At 37.7% G+C, this 21,908-nt stretch overlaps 1 protein-coding gene across 4 annotated transcripts in view; it reads left to right on the top strand.

Annotated features, from left to right (window-relative positions):
* Positions 1–21,908, top strand: part of NPAS3 (neuronal PAS domain protein 3) — a 609,449-nt gene that overhangs the window by 576,829 nt on the left and 10,712 nt on the right. For all 4 annotated transcript variants that reach the window (XM_050335759.1, XM_050335760.1, XM_050335761.1 and 1 more), the window contains 2 exons: positions 649–842; positions 6,382–6,488. In XM_050335759.1, the coding sequence (XP_050191716.1) occupies positions 649–842; positions 6,382–6,488 (301 nt within the window). The remainder of the gene's footprint in view (positions 1–648; positions 843–6,381; positions 6,489–21,908) is intronic.

Here is a 21,908-nt window from a genome sequence, read left to right as displayed (position 1 = left end):
AAGTGGTGGATTATTCTTTTCCCAGAGTTTCAATTTACTCCATTCCAGGCAGTGTTCTTGGAATGAGGGTGAAAATCTTAGGGGTACAATTGGATCTCCCAGGCATCTTCTGGCCTTATCTTGTAAATATGGAAAGAAACTACCACCTCCAGAGCTCTCCATACATACATAGTGCACTAGTCAGTCATTACATCTGCCAGCTCTTTAAAACCTTTGCTGTGGATGCAAGAAGACCATCCTGCAGCTGAGCTCATAGATCACTTACAGGCTGTTGCTTCTCAAATTGCCAACCACAAAGAAGAAATTTAAGGCAGTGAACAGTGTCTCCATGGTGTAGGTGACTAGCAATTCAATTAAGCCATTCTGAAAAAACTTCAAAACTGATTATCTTTCTGTCTCATATTCAATTTCCAAATATTATAAAATTATTATTTTATTAATTTCCAACTTCCTTATTTCAGTTTTATCCCACTCCCTCTCTTGTTGAATTTCTACTTTCTTTCTGTAACAATCACACAACCAAAATACTGGTGTTGCACAGTACAATTTCAGGCTGTGCCAAGTGATCTGTAGGAAGTAGTAAAGAAACTGGTGTCACAATTGCATTCAGAGTTCACTGGGTATTTTTTTACTGTTTTTATTTTGCAGGTGATTCATATAACAGGCCGGTTACGTCTGAGAGTGTCACTATCACATGGACGGACAGTACCCAGCCAAATCATGGGACTTGTTGTCGTTGCTCATGCTTTGCCACCTCCTACAATTAATGAAGTCAGGATTGACTGCCACATGTTTGTCACTCGTGTGAATATGGACCTCAATATCATTTACTGTGAAAATAGGTACAGCTTTTAGCTCCTTTTTATTTTGTTTTGGTCGTCTCTATTCTTTGTTCCATGGGCTTGGCAAGAAGTTTTGAACTTTGTGACTCCTGCAACGTCATTCTAGTGTTGTATGAGAGCACTGAATTCACACTCATCATCACCACCTTCATTTTCATTACATTCTAAGAGGATAAAATAAATTAAAAACTATGATTTGCAGGATATCTTGCTGGAATAAGGAAAGATAGACCAGGAAGGATATCTCTAAGCTTTTCCTGATTTTTACAATCTTTCACTGTCCCTCTCAGAGTCAAGATTTGGGACTAGACAGACCTGACCTGTATGCCTGTCCTTATGCTCCCCCCATCCTCCCCTCCACAAGTTTTTCTGTCTGAAGTTTAAAAGTTTTCCGTTTTTGAACTAATTTGCAGATTACAGCACATCATGCTCAGTGTTTAATGGAACAGAAGCACAGATGGCCTAGATAGTAGGCTAGAGAGGTGGGATCTGTTGCAGTTGGAGGTGGGAAAACTGTAGAATAAAATTGGTTAAGGGCATACTGGGAAAGACAGCAGTGAAATGGAAACAGGTGATGAAGAGTTGGTTGAGGGGGGGCCACGTTCAATGTGAAAGCGACAAGTGCTCTCAGAAGGTGAAAGATAGGATTTAAATTCATCTGTCTGCTCCCTAGGGATTGAATGCTAGTAGTATCAGGAGCTCCCCATGGTGGTCTGTCAGGGCAGGATCTGGCAGCCAGAGCCCATCCCACCATCTCAGAGCAGAGCAGGGCAGCTGAGAGGGGCACAGGGACAGCCCCAGCCTCAGGCATTGGGCACCTCCCTGGGCACAGGCAGTGGCATGGGCTGGGATCCGGTCAGTAGGACACATGAACAGGCAGGGCTGTGGGCAGCTGGAGACTGGCAGAGGCTGACAGCCCTGGGGGTGACATGGGAGTTTGACCTGGGGAGGGAGGGGGACGGGGGGCGGAAGCCCCAGGGGGCTGACATGGGGGTCTGGGTGGGCAGAGGAGGGAGACTGGTCAAGACCATTAAGGCCTCATGGCCCTGAAAAATAAAAATAAAATCCAGGGAATGGGTATTTAGAGCAGAAGTGAAGATATGTGAGAAAGAAGAGATAAGCAGTAAAAACGTTTGGGTCTATTGATGGAAATCAGAGATAGGGCAGAAAGGCTGGAAAGGGAGTAGGAAGGTAATGTAGCCAAAAGAAATTTTGTCAAGGGGACTTATCAGTGGAACAAACAAGATTATTACAGCAATCATGGCATATTATATGTTGAGTGGAAGCTTTCTGATATGAGCAATCATAATTGCTCAATCACAATGGAATACCTATGATCAGGTTAGCACATTGATATAAACTTTTATAAAAAGCGATAAATTCAAATATATTGTTGCAATAGTTCCATTTTAGGCCCCTGATGTCGCTGTTAAAATTAGTTTATAAAAATAATTTTAAATACTAGAAACACTTCTGCCAGTGCTGGGAGGTGAATGTGAGCTCATTGAGGCAGTGGGATTTCCAGTCATGGAAAATGGACTGACAGGACTTGGATTTCATAGCAGGTACAAAGCTGAATATGACTCTAAAAACTGGGAGAATAGAAAAAAAACAGAAGATGGGAAGGAATTAACTGAACAGCTGATTGAAGCTGTCAGATTAATTATCTGGGCGTTTGCCAAGGCCATTCTCTGAGTCAGGGAAGTTGGGATCTCTCTTCTGGGACTATAGAAAAGGAGATAAGTATCCCATCCTGAATATATGGGCTCGACTCCTGGCACTTGCAGGCAGCCAGGAAATTCTTTGTGGTGCCACAGTAAAGCAAGCACAACATTGATGAAAACAGAGAAAAATGGATTCATGCTGGGCAAGCTGTAAGCACTATTTATGGAGCAATGGGGAGTTACTGGCAGCTGCAGGGAGTATGGAGCAGAAGCCATGCCACTTAACTGAAATGAATGCTCACAGTGGACCATTGGATCAGCAGGGGTGAGATCAATAGTACTCCTAGTTTTCCAAGTGGTTGACTGCTTGCAACAGCAGTGAGAAGGAGTGACATTACTCAGGTCTTTGGGTGCATCTTGTTACTTTTCTCTGAATGAAGAGATCTACTTTAGAATGCTGGACTCAGTGCACAAACTAATCAACAGTTAGCTTCCCTGTTAGCTAGTACACTGGCTATTTCTAACAATTAATATTTTGCTTTGAGAGTGTAAAACATGGATGCAAAATTTTGTTGTCTAAAATGCAGCATATTAATCTATTTTTTTTTTGCAAATGTAAGATTCATGTCATCTAAGCTTCACCATTTGGTCTAAAATAGTCTAAAATTTCTTTATTAGTCAATGGAGTGCAAAAAACACCTGCAGAGAACAAATCATGTCACATAGTGATAAATAACTAAAAGCAGAATACTGTGTTTTCAGAATCAACTGCTAAGGATTGGAGATCATCTGGAGACAGCTGATAGTCCAGTTTAATGTGGACTGGTATAGCCATATCTACTATATCTGCCCAAAAGGAAATAATCACATGGAAGAGGTTTGGCTTGTTAGCCATACAGTAGCTGTCAGTAGTTCCTTCAGATTTGTAGAAACAATCTACAAATCTACAAATGAGTGCACAATTTGCTCCTCATTCAGCAAAGCGCTGTACCATATACCTACCTTTAAATTTCAATCATGTTATCAGTCCTGTAAGTCAGTGGAACCACTGATCTACTCAAACATAAGCCTATGCTTATGTTTTACAAGATGAGGTCTGTGTATTCAGTAAAGCCAAGTTCTTACTCATCAACCTATTACTTTACTTTGTCACAGGACTTGGGTGTCACAAGATCTGTCTCCTAACAAGTGCTCCAAGATATACCATACATATTTTACTTTCTCCATGTAAATAATTTCTTTTCCATCTTTAGTACCTTTCATATAAGCTTAAGTGTTCTATTTGATGTAATTTCTTTTCCTTCTGTTTTTGATGTCATTGCTTACCACTGAACATCACTTACATATGGATATACTCTCTCTTCCTCCTTTCACATTTTTCATTAAAAAAAAAAATCCTATGTCCCTCATATGTCTGTTTGAAACATCTTTTCTATAAAATTATAAAATCATAGACCAATTTAGGTTGGAAAAGACCTCTAAGATCCTCAAGTCCAACTGCAAATCAAGTACTGCCAGGTTCACCACTAAACCATGTCCCTAAGTGCCACATCTACACGTTTTAAATACCTCCAAAGCCAGTGACTCAAACACTTCCCTGGGAAGCCCATTCATTCCAATGCTTGATAATTCTACTGGAGGAAATACTTTTCCTAGAATCTAATCTAAACCTCCCCTGGTGCAATTTAAGGGACTGTGAATCTGCTTTCACAGTTGCCTTGCCATGTTTGCTAATTTTTATCTGTGAAGAATTTACATGAACAGGCTACTGCAGAGAAATAAAATCCAGCTAAGTTAAGTTTACCAGAGGGGAAGCAGAATGATCATCCTTCATGTTAGTCCTGTGAGCTTACAGCTGGGATCACCACAGGGCAGTGGCCTGCCTGGAGATTGCCTCTTTCTACTAGGCTGGCAGGGTGAGATTTTCTCTCCCTGATTTTATCATAGAATATGCTGAGTTGGAAGGGACCCATCGGGATCATCGAGTACACCTTCTGGCTCTATGCAGGACACCCTAAGAATCACACCATGTGCCTGAGAGCACAAATGGTTCTTGAACTCAGACGGGCTTGGTGCAGTGATCACTTCCCTGGAGAGCCTTTTCCAGTATCTTGAAGCAGAGCCACCTCCAACTAGAAAACACTCACTTCTTGGGCCAGAGCAGAGACAGCAAAGTGTACCAGTGAGGTGAGTGTAGACATGAGAGCCCTGAGTTCTGGTGCCTGCATCATGGACTCTTTATACACTTAGTTTAGTATAAAAAGATAATATAGAGGGAACAGGAAAATTTAAATCTTAGACTCCCTTCTGGAGGGGTTTCTTATCATTGGGCAGAGATCCCAGGTCCTTTTTCTTCCCAGGAAATAATTCACTGTGCAACCGAAGTGGAGGAATTCAGCAGGAGAGATAGGGAGTCCCACGGCCACAGTTTCAGATTTGTCTTCATCCTGGTGAATTGTGTCCTCCACGAGAAGGTAGAAGAAGTGCTTTCCAACTGTAGTTTGTGATAATTGTTAGACAGATATCCCCACATGGCTATCCCATATTTGGTTAAGTGCTATAACTACTAGGCAGTTGTTTGAAGGTGCACATCTTTAAACACACTCTGTCATGAAAGGGAGAGAAGGCTGTTGTGTTTTGTGCTAAATCTGATTTGACAAATTTACAAGCAAATTTGAGTCCACCTGCATGACCTGTGAAGTTTTTCATGTTTGTTGTTTTGGGTTATTTTCAATTGGGTTCAAATCACCAGAGCTGCTGTGGTATTGTCCTTCGCTCTTTACAGTCTGTGCATTCCCCCGCTTCAAAACCCAGACAAACACAGCTCTGCTAAGCAGTGCATCAGTGGCTGTGTTCACCCCCTCTGCCTGCTGCCAACCCCTCAGACCCACACAGTTCATTTTTTGCTGTAGGCATCCCTCAGGATCACACTCCAGTAGCTATCCTGTTATAGCAAGATGCTGAGTGGTTTTTACAGCTCCCTTAAATGAATGACAATTATATCTCAAAGTTGAAAAGTTGGCTCGACCCCAATCATTGGAGATTATTTCAAACCCTAAAAAAATTATTCTGTCTAAAAAACAGACATACTTTTAAATGCTTGTGTGAGCAAAACGTTTTCCAATTTCCTTTACAATCTCTGTATTAAGGACATTGACACCTTGACAGTCCATGATACAAGTTTACACACCCACACTGACACAAACACACACACACACGCACACAAAGGTCTACAGAATAGATTTTGAAGTTTCTATGTGCAATAAACAACAAAGTCCCAGTTGAAAGGGCCCAGAGTGAAAGCTGAGCTCCCAAATGAATTAGACTAAAAAAGATAACACCCTGAGGCATCTGTGTGTCTCAGCATTTAAATTATATCCCTTGAAAAATCAGTTTGGACTTGGTGCCAAGAAATGGTTGAAGAGCTTTTTCATGAATATACCCCATAGAAGACCAATCTGTTGAAATGAAATGTGTCTCTAATCATTTGGTATAAACATAACATGTTTCTACTTTATTATGTAACCTTGAATCATCTTAGTCTTTTAATGAGGATTTTGGATTGTTGCTAATGCTTTATAATTTCATGGAATTATATTGTCTTGGTGTTATGCTACTGGGACAATATGTACTAGAGTTTAATTTTCCACTTATTTAAATGGATAAAATAATTTCCAAGTTTCTTAAAAAAAAAAAAAAAAACTTTCTTTTCCCCCGCTCCCTTTTAGGCTGTGTCTCATTTGTGCAGATATTCCCTTCAAATGACTATCGTGGGGAAAAAACTTTTTAACAAATTTCACTTTCTGAGTCATTTGACAGCTCTTTTGTTCGTTTCCTTCTTGAGTTACAGGCTGTATATTCTTTTTCCTTTTTAGGATTAGTGATTACATGGATCTGACCCCTGTAGATATTGTAGGAAAGAGATGTTACCATTTCATTCATGCTGAAGATGTGGAAGGCATCAGACATAGTCACTTAGACTGTAAGTACTTCCATTTTTGTCAAAATAATCTGGTACAATACTTGATTGTTCCTGAACTATTATTTATATTCCACAACTGGAGTCTTCCTCTTGCACCAGCTTTTTTTGTCATAGGTTTTCACAGAGGATGGCTCAGATATAACTTTTTATATTATTAATTTTCAAGTCTTTTTATATATGATCTTTTATGTATGTGGAAATAAAGCATTATATTTGTATTACCAGAGTTTCTAGCAGCTGTTAATTTACATGTGCTGTACATTATTTTAATCCTTCAGAGAGGTATTGCTTAGGTGAGAAACTTCCTCCCTGGCACAGAAAATGAACTCCTCCTCTGGAGTTTTCTTTCTGAGTCATAACATGGAGGACAAAAACTGCAGCAAAATTGGGATTTCACCATGTTTTTCAATAGAGAAAAGAGCTACAGGTCTACTAGTAGTGATTTAACCACCCTATATGTTAACATCTAAATGGCCCTCATCCTTACAGAGTCCAAGTCCCTGATATTTGCACACAGGTAGTATCTGATTAGCATAAGGATAACAGAAGTACAAAAATGTTATGAGAGACAAACTTTACTAGAGAGCATATACAGTGTCTGTGTATGGGGGAAGAGAGGTTCAGTTTCATTCCTTGTAATTAAGCTCTTTGTATTCCTCTTATTGAAAGCCATAGGGCCTAATTCTTTTCTTGTTGAGATCTGTTGACTTCAGTGATAGGGCTCACGATTTACCTTGGTGCGAAAAAAGACTTATGCCCATAATCTCTAATTTATCTGTGCCTGCAGTGAAGCCAGATAATTCTTTGGAAGTTTCAGTGACTGACTGTGTTTATGATTGACTTTGGTGTTTTTCTTAACATAGAAGACTATCTGCAAACTGCTTCTTAAATTCAGAGTCACAGATTTGAATAACTGTTCCCCCTGCACCGTGTCCCACTAGCATTTCCTAATAAAAGGGCAGCAGCCCAAATGCAGCCACATTTAATTAGATTTTACAAAACCATATGACTCCAATGGAAGGCAATATAAAGTGTTCAGTCCCAAATTATCTTGCTTGGTCTGCAAAGGAAGACAGGAGGGTAACTGCAACCAGAAAGCAGGAGAACAAGGACAGTTTCTATGATAACATATGGCAGCCAACAGCAGTATCAAGCTCTGTAAAGCTTTCAAATAGTCCCTGAGTTTTCTAGAAGGTAAAGTACATTCAGCATAAGAAGGTCAGCTTAGATGCATTTCTGCAGAAAAAAATAAATTCAACTATCCAAAAGGATAAACAAAGTAATTTGGCATCATTTACATTTGGAGCATTTAATATCCAGAATAATATGTCAGTTGCTGAGAAATGAAGGAACAAATTCAAAAACTTACCTGGTGCTCTTGAAGCTGGAAGTCAAAAATGACAAGTTGCACTTCCACTGCACTATCCGAACAAGGAAATAAAAGATATTTACGACTCAGACTTAACATACCACCTGGCATAGATGAACATCCCATTTGAAAAAGACCTTAATCTTCTGAATGACCACTTCTCTCTGAAATGGAATATGCTTTATGAAACATTCATCTTCAGAAAAATTGGAGATCTATGCAGACAGTATGAATGCAGTGTGGTCCAGTCTGTAAGCACTGGACTAAGAATCAAGAGACCCTGGAGACAGGAATGACTTCTAGAAAATCGCTTCACCTTACTGTGTTCCTTCTCTCTATGTCCACTTTAGCTGACTGGATCGCAAACTTTATAAACACAGGGACTTTCTCGCACTGTGAACATCCAACATAGCGGGGTTCCAAACTTGGCTGTATGACTATAGCATAATTATTCTTGATAGGCTAATTTTTTTTCAATAGTCAAGGCTGGTTACATCTCTTATGTGTAGTTGTTCTCTTTGTTTATAGGAACAAGATATTCATACAATCATTTAGGTTGGAAGGAGCTCTGGGATATTATCTAGTCCCACCTAATGCTCAAAAGTGGATCAACGCTGATTCAAAGCAAATTTTTTATCATTTTTTCTCACTGATGTTGAAAAACTCTAAGGTCAGACTTTCCACAACTTCTCTGAGTTTCCTGTTGCAGTATCTTAATGGGAGTTTAGTTATCATCACAGTGGGTTTTTTTCATTCTATCCTGTCGGAATTTCCCCGTTTTGATTGTGCAGCTCATGGCTCCATCTTTGCAGTAGCCTCCTTGCAGGTATGGTGCCGGATTCCGTCGAAGTCACCTCTTCTTCAGACTGAACAAACCTGGTTCCACAGCCTTTCCTCACAGGGCAAGTACACCAGCCCCCAGGTGTCTTGACAGACCTCTACTGAACTTTCTGAAGTTTATCACTATACTTCCTATGGTAGGAGCCTAAAATTAGATTCCAGATGCAATCTAAAGAGTAGGGGGGATAATGACTTTCTGTGCTCTACTGGCTATACACTTTGCAGTACAGCCCTGCTCATTCATGCTTAGCATACTGTCCACCAGGACCCCATCATCTCTTTCCACAAAGCAGCAACCCAGCCAATCAGTTCTGAGACTGTAACATTGCAAGGAATCTGTACCTCCCAGATACAGGACTTTGCATTTGTCTTTTCATGTTGAAACTCATGCTCAGTATGAAAGATCTTCAAGTTTAAATTAGTCTTGGGAATAACTGAGGAAGTACACCTGCCCACTATAAGTCCTGCAGAAGCTGAAGTGGTTCATATCTTTGCCCACAGACATGTTCGATTTTCTAGCATTTAGAAAACAATATCTAGAAACCAAGAGAAGGAAATCCTAAAACCCCAAAACACTTCATAGCAACTTGTTGATCCTAAAAAATCAAGTTCAAACCAAACTAGAAAGAGAAAATTCTCCTGGTCTAGTAAAAATTAAAATTAGAGCTAAAATTTGCAAACTGGCTGTAGAAGGTAAAACCCAGCAGAACCACAGTTCCTCAAAATAGACAGCAGAGGATATTTGCCAGTACAACACAGGAAATAATTGCTTGAGATCACAATGGAAAAAACCAAACAAACCAAAAAAAAAGCAGTATTATGCAATATTTTAAAGAGGAGCTGGAAACTAAAGCAATGGTTAGAAAGCACTAGTGGAAAACAGAAGCAGGACCTGGAAAGCAGCAGAATGTAAAGGGTGTGTTTAATGGAGGACTGCGGAATGCAACTAAACATCTTGGTTTATTTCTACCAGAGATGAAATAATTTTTAATTATTAAAACAAGAAGAAATCCAAATTGCAATGGTAGATTTAAGAGTAAAAGTAAACACAAATAAAACTGCTACTCTGCCTATTCACGGACAACATATCACAAAAAAATAAGGGAAAAGTAAGACCACTACATCCTGCCATCTCATCCAGTATATTCAAAGACATCAAAGAGGAAAACAAGCAAAGAAGAAAATGTTGCACAAAATTGCAGAGAAAAAAAATCAAGAGGGCTGTTGATGGCTTCAGATCATAGCAGCCCATTAGAAACTTTGAAAAACAGGCCTTGTTAAATCTATCTCAGATAAAAGAAGACAAAGGCGGTTTCAGGAATGTGACCATAACAAGTATAATGGTGAAGAAGGTCTGCAAGACCATAGCTGTCTTTTGTAAGGGAACTACTGCCCTAATGAAAGGGCAGATACGGTCAGTGGAAAAGCTTTCATTGGCTCCAATGTACATGGGGATTATGCCCTCAAAAGGCAATTTTTTATGGACTAAAATTCTGACCTGGATGAAAAATTCCATTATGTTCAGTGGGGTCAAGATTTATGTTAGTTATATGCTCTTGTGAATTAGTAAAACAACATTCATACTCTAATTGCACATATACCTGCATTTATAGCAACATAATAATACATGGCATGATACCACAAGCTACTGAAACATCAGTTTTTTCCAAACAGAAATAAAAAGTTTATGGCTATTTTTTCTATCTTGTTTCATTTAAACTTTGAATGATCATGCTTTTTCACAAATCTCTCAGCCAATTTTTTGGTGTTACAATTCTAACTTATCAATCTGTTTCTCAGTTTATAATGCTTCACGGTTTCAGAAGTTTGGGAAACTTCGCATTTGTTCATCTTCACTGTTGAATAAATTGCTGGTAGCATCATGACAGATATCACTTACCATAAATCAAGTCTCTCTCACAGAGATTATAGTTAAAATGTTCTCTCTTCTACCAGCCAGTGCACCAACCAGCACCACGGACCAGCCACTGGCTCAAACTAACACACAAAAACTGGCTAAGATGCAACAGCTTGTGTTTGAATCCAAACCCTCAAAAATTACAGGTTTGGCTGTACCCTGGCTCAGATACAGTCTCTAACTCTCACTCTGTGTAAGAGCTCTTTATTAGGATGTGTGGTGTGAAGGAGTTATAAATTAATATTTTATGTTTCATTTATGTTATGCAACTAGAACTAACACCTTAGAAGGACTCCTCATGCCCCCCTGTTCTACTTTACCACTTGTAACAATGGGGGAAGTATAGGATCCTCTCTATTTACTTACCTTTCCGTAGAAGCATTGCAGGATTGAATTGTGTGTCAAGAATAGGGCAGTTCATACTCTTTCACCAAGCCATGAGTCCCTGCACGAGTAGAACTGCCCTTGTTCCAATGACTTCAATATCCCTGACAAATATCAGTGACAAATATCCCTGATCTTAAAGCTAGCAAGATACATTTGATGTCAAATAAATACCAGAAATCAAGCAGATTAATAAAATTACTGTTGTATCAGGTCTTAGCACTGTCTGTAGAACTCAGCAAGGGCAATTGATGCTGCTCTCTGGAGAACAATAGTGTGTATATGTGCTTCCCTTTTGTTGACACTGTTATCATTCAGGAGTCTGTAACAGGCCTTTTTAATGAGTACATTTCATGTTAAAATGAGTGGTTGTCATATGCCATAGGTGTATACATCTTCCCTTTAACTGGAAAAATGTCATGGTCTTCACTGAACATCAAGTACTCGATATTACTGTTCAATTAAGGTCATTAAGAAAGCAGCAAGGAAGGACAGAAGTCAAGACCTCTGAAGACAAGCATATACATATTTTTGAGGAAATATAGGATAATATGCCACCATTTCAAAATTAATATATTGCTTGTACGAACACTGTCACCAGTATATACCAATTGGTACTGGTATAAGATATGTGCTTTTTCATTTTGGAATACTAATTGAGGTCTAAATTCAGAAACCTTCCACTGACAAGAAAGATACTGTTGTCCTCAGCTATTGCTTAGAAAATATCATCCTCTTTCCTCGGAATTTGATTTACAGCTATAAGAAATACAATTCCTCAGGAACACTGAGCCAGGGCAGTTCATTTCCCATAAAGCAAAGGTCTCTGATGAGTATGTTTGGTAGCAATCCCTCTGATCTACTTTATCTGGTTTCCAGTGGTTAGAATAATCCAGCCTTTCTGAAAATCAACTATTCCACATTCACCTTTTTCATGGCTCCCCTATTTTTCAAGGAATATTACCCCCTCAGTCTGCTTTTAAATCAGTTATATATTCATGGTTTCTTTTATGTATGTTCAGTAGAAAAATTATATTGCTGTACAAAATATTGCTTAGTAGTTTAGCCTACCAGCTGTAGTTGAACTAACCCTTTTAACTTATGCACATGAGTTATAATTTTTTATTCTCTTAATAACCTTAAACACATGAAAAACAAATAGAACGAGTTGACAATTTCTAACAGTAAAATACTTCACATATTTTGCTATCATGCTGTGGAATAACTCTGCAATGTCAAGTAGCTCACAATTAGTAAAACTGTAGGGGGAAAAAAAGAAGTGTTTTGATCCTGAGGAATTTTTATCCTAATCAGATCGAAATTTCAATGCTCTTGTAGTGCTTAATATCTTCAATAACCAAAAAAATCAAACTGATTCCGATATCAGGTTTTACATTCTGGGACTGAAATAAAATGCTAAAATATACAAATGAATCTCGTGTTTATACAAGTTTATTATCATCACTAAAAAGCAAGATTGATTCTAAATTAGGCTGATAGAATGTCAGGGGTTTAGCTATTTCTTAAACTAAGTCCGCCTGGCCCCCTGATGACAGCCAAGTGTATGTTGTTTTCAAAGTGTTGCAGAAATGCTGTTCTGACCACCTGCACAGTCTTTCTCTCTGTCCATAGTATGGGCCAGCAAAAATTTCTGTTGGACACTGGCATCCTTAGGTCCTTTTGACTAGAAGTAGTGATGATAGAGCAAGATGAGGGAACAGGAGATAAGAAACTGGAAGAAATGGAAGCACGTAAAGAACACATTTTTTTATTCATACAAGGAAAAAAAGGATCATGGACTTTGGTTTTAGCACATACCTAGTGTTTGTTTCTCAGTCCTAATGAATCTTAAGAGATGTGCACCTACCCACACGTATGTATGTATCATGTCTTTTAGCCATGCCCTGAAATCCTGCAGATGTTGTATCTGCTCCCGCAAATGCTTCTTTGGGTTACACAAGATGTTGGTCTGTCCAGCTTTATTTCTTTGTCTGCTTTCTGACCAAAGCCAAAGATACTTTAGAAGAAGGGAAAAAACACTCTGCAGCATGCAATTATGCACACCTTGCAACCTTGTTTTCTCTGTAATACACTATTAACTCATGGCTGGTTCATTCCTTGAAAGATAAGCATTTTTACCACTGCTTACATTTCTGTTTGTCGAGGATGGTGGTTACTATTGTAATATTTGGTGTTCTAATTATCCATATAAATATTCAGATATCATTTTCAATCCCAATAAATTTCGAATCTTTATGATATTTTGTGCCTCAGTTTTTCAGATGTGGGTTTTGTGCTCTTGGACACATGTTTTCTGTATGTAAAGTTGATATAAGAAGCATCAGATCTTTTGGGTTAGGGTTAGGATTAGTGTTTGGATAGTAAAATAGCTAGAAAACTCTACAAAGTCAAATCTTTAAGCTATTTAAATAATTAGCTGCTGAACCTAATTGTAGAATTTTGCCTTCTGTAACTTAGCAATATATACAGTTATTTTGCAAGATGCCTCAGATATAGTTTGCCTCAATAACCCTTTAACTTAATTCCTGATGTAATTTCATCTTCAAATTAAATCTAATGCAATACTGATTTAGTATGCTTACACTTCAGTTTGTAAGCTTTTGATTGTAAGTCTTTCATAGCTCATAGTCAGTTGAAATTTGCAACTAAACTCTTCTCCTATTTTTGCTTTAAAAGTGTATGTAATACCAGCTGTATAAGTACAGTTACTGCAGTAAAGGGTTATAAAGTAAAGATTGAGCTCTGGCTTCTGCTCATAACCTCTTGGTTTCCCAGTTACTCCATTAATAATTTTCTTTATTTTTTAAAGTCTCTTTGTGCTCAAAATTTCTGACCCCAAAGATGAATCTATACTTCGGTATTATTCTTGTGATACGTTGCAGAAGTACATGGTAAATTGCAAAGCCATGGGAATAAAGGATTTTGTTATACACCTCCAGCAGCTTCATCTTCAGTTTATCCACTAAACTAGTTCTGTGCTGACTTTTTGCTACAGGATGTACATGTATGCCATTTTAAAAAAGAAGGGGAAAACTACTTTAGTCGCATACTTTTTACCTTCATTGCTGAGGTTTGCTCCAAGATTACTGAGACCAGAATTGTCCACCACCTTGTAGTCTAAATCAGAAAGTGTGTTTTTCTATTGAAAATCCAAGGACCGATTCGGGATTTTGTAGTTTAGGATTTTGTGAAATACCCCTAAATATCCTAAAATGTCACCATGTGAAGGTATGATGAAACTGTTGCAGATCTTTCCAGGGCTTTTAGAAACAAGTTTGTGCTGTGGGCTTTTTATTTCTCTTTCAAAGGTCTGGACAGTTGTCCTTGTGTCTATGAGGAAGACAGTTTTCAAAGCAAGAAGGATATGCAAATAGCATCAGTAAATTGTGTAGCATATATCAAATGTGTGACAGTGTGGCAATAGGTCTTCTTAGCACTTTGAAGGAACCTGCATAAATCACCTGCGGCTTTGCCATCTGTGAGTGATGTGGCCAGTGGTGGGTCCATGTTGGCTTTGATGGTAAGTATGCTGGTGTGGCACTTTTGGCTCAGTGGGCTTTGGGGAATGCCCTGCCAAGCACCTGAAGCCTTTGTCCACAATGTTCACAGATTGCTAAGTATTGGTTCTGAGATCTGAAGTTCTTTTGTTTTTATTTTAGAAGGTTGTGTTTTGGGGCATTTTGTTAGTGCTAAGCTATCTTTTTAAGGTTTGTGGAGAAAGATGGAAAGATTTCTTTTATTTCCTTGTCTTTACTTTTTACAAGTCATCTGGTATAAAGGGACAGTATGCTTCAAAAATGTCTAATGTCATTTACTGCCAGATGTGAGATGGTGATGAATCTTTACGGTGGTTAGAGGGTTTTGGAACATTCAGTTGTACCATGCCACCATGTGCTGTGATTCATCTAGAGATTAGTCTGAGGAAATCATTTATTTCACTCAGCCCAAGCACCCAAAGAGGGACTCTTGCCCCAGAAATGAAAGCATGTTCAAAGGGATCCTGTCTTTTGAAAAAGACCATCTTTAACCTAAGTAATTCTAAAATAAAATCAATATTGCTGCCAATCTGCTTCTGTGAATCTTTCATCTCTTCTACTATTTGTAGGAGATATTGTTATGTATAGTCTGCTGATACATTTGGCATTGAAAGGGTTATATTCTAAAGTCATTAATCTTACATAGGTTGTCATATGATGGACATTAATGTTAGTGGAGAGATGGAGGACAGATTTAAGTTTCTTGAGCAAGCAGGGCCAAATTTCTCCTCTGATGTTGAGTTTTAGTAGCTAAGGGCAAAATTTGGATCTGGGATTTCATTTTCCCCTACAGTTTGAACAGAGAGTTCATTAATGATAATGGAAGTTCTGTCTGAAGTTGGTGTTCAAAGCAGGCTTGGGTTTCTAAACGACCGTTTCAATATTAGCAGAAGGAAATCACTTTATGGCAGGATTGAAGTCATGGGGAGAGAGACAAATCAAGAGGGAAAGAAAAAGTTTAGAAAGAAAGAAGAAAACCTAAAAAATCCTAGATAGAAAAATCTACTGTTCATTTTTCATCATAAAATTATCTTATATAGTTAGTTTTTTTACATCAACTTTATCTATAGAAACAACTGAAAAGTTTTCTTATATGCATGCCATAAGCTTCCATTGCATAGTGCATCTAGTGATGCATCAAATTATATATTATAATTCTGTCATTACATTTGATCAATACCTACATAATGTTTTGAAATAAACATCCTATCTAGAATGGTAGGATGGTTATGCATAATTATAAAATTGTCATTTTAAATGATGAGCCATGGGCAAATGGTATGTTATAACCATCATGAAAGGAGAGGGGAATAAAAGTGTCTCTGTTGTTCAAGTGGGAGACAATTATTTGTCATTAGTGGTGGGAAATACTTTTTTGTGTGGTTTTGTTGGATTTTAATAAATTTACATTGTGGCTGTAGACTGATGTCATGTAAACTGGTAACGTAATATTCATTTAAAAAAAATCTTCCTCATCCTTATCTCAGATAATTTATAGTCAAATGAATGTAGAATCTCTAGCAGAGGCTAGGAAATTTCAGAGTGGTGGAGTATCAATGTCCTGGGATGGACATCCACAGATGTTTTTCCCAGACTATGTTCACAATTTACTTGGTTATCTTCCCTAGCAAGACATGCAGCATGCAAGGCTTTCCTCACTTTCCTCACTTGGGAAATTATAAACTTTGATCCTAATATGAATGCACATTTTTTAACAGTTTGACTCGGACCACTTTTAACATTGCTTTTCTGTAAAGTGAGGCAGGAAAAATATTTCTTGTTTTTTTAAAAATTCTTAACGTTTCAATTTTTTCAAAATGTTTGATTGAGGTTCTTTATTTTTTTCTGCAAGGTTTTTGATACCTAATTTTTGTCTAATTTATCAGGTATTTATGTATGTAACATTCCTATACTGGAAGATTAAACAGTATTCCATGCTGCAGAAGCAAGCAATGAATCATTTGCCATACTAGGCATTTTTAGAGTGACTGTATATGCTTAAAAGAATTATCCTAAGTGAATGAAGAAGTTATGTGGGAGTTTGAATATCAGTAAGGTACAGTTTTCGTTCGTGAACCTGATCTGCTACTTCCTGCTTGACTTAGGAAAATATTAATTTATGTTTATAAACCAGCAATTATTACTATCTGATATTCATATCATAGTAGCAGCCAAGTCTCAGTCAGTGGTTTTGACACAATAGACTGCATTCTACCCTATCCTACAAAAAAGATATTCTCTGTCCAGCACTCAGGGCTTTCTCCTGTCATACGCTGTGAGTAAAATGCGGCTCTCTAAAGCCTCACAGAACTGGTATTTTTTCCTAAACAGTTACCATCTTCCTATTTTCCTTTAAAGAGCTCTGTTGAGATACAGTAAGTCACACAAGGCTGGTAAGCAAGCACATGTAGTGAGGAGAGGTAGAGAAATATGAGCCCTGGGGACATGCGATGCAAAGGTGGCATTCTTGACCAAGTAATCTGCTGTGAAGGCCATACTTTTGGCCTGGTGGGTAGAGAATGCATTTGCACACTGTCCTGGCTTATATCCCCACCTCCTCAGCCCATCCTCTGTAGCAGATCCGAAATCAAAGTGTTTGTGGAGAATTATAGAGATGGCACACAATTGCTCACCTAATGTCTACAAATCTCATATCTTCTACCTCCTAATTCTGTTTAAGTAACAAGCATCATTTAACTTTGCTAAATATTTTTCATTGCTAAAATCCAGTTTGTGGATACCTACTATTTAAAACATCTAGCTCACTAATTGCAAAATCTATAGAAAAGTCCTTACAACATCAAAGACTCACTTGATCCTTGGAGCTGTTATAAATGGAAAACTGTCTCTGTTACAAGCAAATAAGGCACTTAATGCACTCTTTCTGGCTGTGATGCTATTTTTCCTGAGGGTTTTGAAAATGACCTTCCTGTAAGCATCAAGGACTGTAACTTTTCAGATAAAGAAACTTGTTCTTGTTTTAAGTCTATGCCAGGTTCATTCCCCTATAGCCCACAGTTTTCAAAAGCAGAAGAAAAAGTAATCCAGAATTAAAAAAAATAAAAACCCCTCTGTTTCCAGAACGAAGTTACCCTGTCAGCTTGCCTTGGGCCTTAGGTGGAGAAGTGGAGATTAAAGAGTCAGTATTCCTTTTCATGTTTCATCTGCCAGTTTTGTGAATGTAGAAAGAGTACTTGTGGCTGCAGCTAAGTATCCGACTGTGGTATTAAGTATGGCATTTTCATCCACATGCAGTAAATTAAAAATATTCTTATAAGTTTATCAGGAAAGAAATTCAGTATCAATACAGTCCCAGTACAGTCATTGATAAAGGTATTTCAAGGAGAAGAGTGAATAGCACAGCAGATGTAACCTCAATATTTTCACCAATTATAAAGAGCCTCTTTGTGAAGCTGTGTGAATATGTAAGATGATCTCATCATTTCCTATTTACTCAATACTTACCTGAATACGCAATATAGTGTAGCTTTTAAATGCATATGCACATGAGTAAAATGTCCTTTTGTAAGAGACTTCGCTAAAAGACTGCTTTTGATACACAATTTCTTCATCTCCTCTTCAAACTGAATTAAGCTACTTCCTTCTTTTAAAACACAACTCACTATTTAGAAGCTTTGGCTTTGATTTCTCAGAACAGCCTTACAGGAAGAAACTATGTTCTTTTTCTTTTTGTAGCCATATTTCTGAAGACAAACTTGTACTGATTTATTTTGATTTTTTAACAGAAATAGGTTCCTGCAAAGAACACTGACTGCTTCTTCTTTTCCCCCCTCCTTCATTCCACTGCTACAAGATTATTTGCTGTGTGCAAAGCTACCAAGTAAAACTGAAATCCCTCTGTTGGGAACTGTGTACACAGCAATATATTCATACTTTGAAAAATAAGTGAGGTTTTTTTTTTAGTTCTTAGCATGACATACTGTGCACTCCTTGCATGCTAACCACTGAACTCACATTGAGTAACTAGGTAACACTTCAGCAAATTTTAGACAAGTTTAGCATCCACCATTTTAGGGAATATATCTGTGCAGTTAACATAAAAGTCACCAGTTTTAAAACACTAACCCCCAGTTAGTCCCTTTGATTAAAGAGTTTAGATAAATAGATAGATAGATAGATAGATAGATAGATACACACACATACATATATAACATTATATAACCCAGTCCTGCATAATCCCGTGTAAATTCAATCACATGACCCATCCCAACAATGTGGTCAGAAGTCTCACTTTTCCCAGTACTCATTGTCTGCCAGGCTGGGTACTTCATGTATAATACAAATAGAAATATAAAATTATTTGCATTGCTCAGTGAAGGATTTGTCTGAATATATTCAGGATGTGGACTACAAGGCATTACATTTTCAGAACTTTATGCCAAACTGAAATGTGTGGTCTGTTGCTAGTTACAAAACATAACTTCATAAACAAAGCTTAGGGTAACCTAATTAATTCTTTTTCATTTCTTCTCAAAATCAGTAACTTTATTAATGGATTAGCTGTATCTGCAAACTGAAGATCCTCAAAATGAAGCTGGGCTGTACTCACTAAGTTATCAATAAACCAGATAGATTTCCCTCCCTGATTTGTCCTTCTAATTGCCTCTTTTCTCAAAATTCTCATCTAAATTCTAAGTTGCAGTTTGGCAATGCCAACAGGTAAAAAATACTGTAAATTAGAAAGCATTTCTAGTTTGTTTCATTTTTTTCTTTCATCACATTGAGAAATTTCTTCTCAAGGTATACTATGAGCTTTCAGAACTGACTTGGGGGTGCCTTTTACACTCTCAAAGGACATAAGAACCAGATTTAGCAGCACAGCACAGCTGGCCTGCCAGAGAATCTCTTTACAGAGAGAATTTTTATATTGAATCATGGGACCTCCTTCAGAGCGTGGTCCACAAATCTCTTATATGAAATGTGTTTTAGACAGATGCAGGAAGGAAAATCCTGTGTATCTGGTAATATATCTGAGCTGGCCAAACAGAGAATGGGAATTTGCAGGTAGATGAACTTTATGGAAAGCTCATTTTTAATACAGTATTTCACACATTATTTGGATGTATAGTAATTTGGGAGCCCAGACTCTGAGCGTAGATGGTTTGTATATAGCTCTGATGCACTGAATTCTCATTCTTGAAAAAGCAAGCACCTTCTCTTTTTCTTAGTTCTGAAATGAGTGCTCTGTTCAGATGGTGACAGACTTTTCCAGTGGTGTAACAATCAATATAGAAGGTACTGAAGGTTGAAGGACTCCTTTAGGATGACCGAAAGAGCTGGAGTCCTTATAGCTATCACTTTGCAGAACTGCAGTGTGCTCTTCGGTCACCGGCTGGTGACTTGCCCTGGTACCTTGACTTTCAAATGTGTATGTGGGCAATTGTCCTTTGGCATTTATACAGCATGTTAAAACTCCCCAGATAAAAACTGTTCCAACAAAGACAACTATTATTTAGTAGATAAAAGTACAGATAGATTTTACTAGTTTCTGCACACAACTGTGGGTGTTCGGGATTCCAGAAAACAGAAAATATCACTCCACACTTTTGTGTGTATCAGTTTTACACTCAGCTGTAAGCATAGTATTTTGAATGTCCTATTTTACTGAAATGGAAATATCTAGCATAATCAGAATTTACAGCAATACTTCCCTTATTCTTCATAACTGATAAAGTTGCGCTAACTTATGTGAGATTGTTTTCTAAAGTGGCATACAGCTTTGGTTTGACAGAACTGCTGGGTAGGCAGTCGTTCTTATTTTATCTTTATTCTGCTGTATAATGAGGTCTTGAAGCCAATGAATTATCACAGTAGAATATTTAAAGTTTGCAATACAGAACTAAAAATTTAGCAAAAGATGGATATCTGCTAGAAACAAACCTAGTTCACTACAGGTTGCTGAAAAACAACAGGATCCACATTACAAATATTTGTTTATGTTAGAGCTGAACATAACTTATACTTCACATTCACTTTACATTGCACTATTTTACTTGCATTTTTTTATTTAGTAGTTGAAAAATTGCAGTGGGGATTGGGGGATTCCTCAGGTAAGAAAACATCAGCCTTTGTATGGCTGCCTTTGTTTTTGGCTGCCTATCTTTTTCTGCAGATATCTGCTGTACATGGATTTAGATATAGATACATTCATATGTATAATTAGGGGTATAGACATTTGGTTAACTTGAAAGCTCCAAAGTGTCATTTGTCACATTTATGGTAGGAACTTTAACTGCCTTAAATACTTATTCTTTTCCAAAGTGACTTTTTTCTTTTCCCTCTACAGAAGAAAAAAAAAATAATAAAAAAAAAGAAAATGTACTTCATGAAACTATTGTATATGAAGCACTTATTAGCCGTAATTAAATGGACAATATGAATTTACTACGTCTTTAGGACTCTGGCTTGTTCTGGTTTAGAGCAAGATGATTAATGCAAATACATATTACTTGAGATAACCATTTAGCAGCTAATTTAGCCAAATTTATTACAGCAGTTAGAGGTTTTTCATTTTAGCAGACGGAGACAAGGACATGACAAAAGCAGAAGGTGTATGTGAATGCACACTGCCCTCTAGTGCACAAAGCTTTGTGGGCCTAGTAAGAAGTGCAGGGGAGAGAAAGGGCTTCAATAGCAACAGTACTTAGATTTTATGTAGTTTAGGGTTTTTATAAAACCCTGCTGCCCCCTTCCACTGAAAGATTTGCATTTCATCCCCTTCCCCTGACACTGAAGAATCAGATACAAACCAAATCCGTTTCAACTTGGCAATATTTTGGCTGAAGTATTACTTTAAACATCTGTATTTTTAAGCTTTCTTGCTGTGAGCATTCAATAGCACCGTTTCACATTACTGATTGCTTTTACTTCTTTCTCTGTTTCTTAGCATATTTCAAACATTGGAGAGAGCTGTCACTCTTTGGCCCTAACCAAGCTATTCTGTGCCTCCCTTAGTCCTCCTTCTCAGTCTGTTGGTGGATTTACTTTGCTCTGGTAGAAAGTAAATTCTCCAAAGACTTTTCCCCCACTGACCAGTGGAGATTTGGTTCATATGAGAACTGTAAATTCTGTTTGACAAGATCAAAGAAACAGATGTATAAGTTCAGTGGTTGATATTGCCTGCAATAAGGAGAAATGATCAAAGCAGCAGGGGTAGAGTATCTTCCCAAACCTTTCAAATATCCAGAATCTCAAAGAGGTCTACCTAGGAGCTATGAATAAATCACATATAAATTTGCCTCTTTTTTTTCCTTTTCTTTTTTTACAGTTTGACATTGAGTGCATTGGAAATGTCCACACAGCAATAAGTATTCTGTGAACCATAGAGATTT

This window comes from Myiozetetes cayanensis, unplaced genomic scaffold (assembly GCF_022539395.1).
Source record: "Myiozetetes cayanensis isolate MyiCay16 unplaced genomic scaffold, myiCay2020 scf6-25, whole genome shotgun sequence".
Classification (NCBI taxonomy): domain Eukaryota; kingdom Metazoa; phylum Chordata; class Aves; order Passeriformes; family Tyrannidae; genus Myiozetetes; species Myiozetetes cayanensis.
Note: the sequence above shows the minus strand (reverse complement) of the source record. Positions and strands in the feature narration are given on the sequence as shown.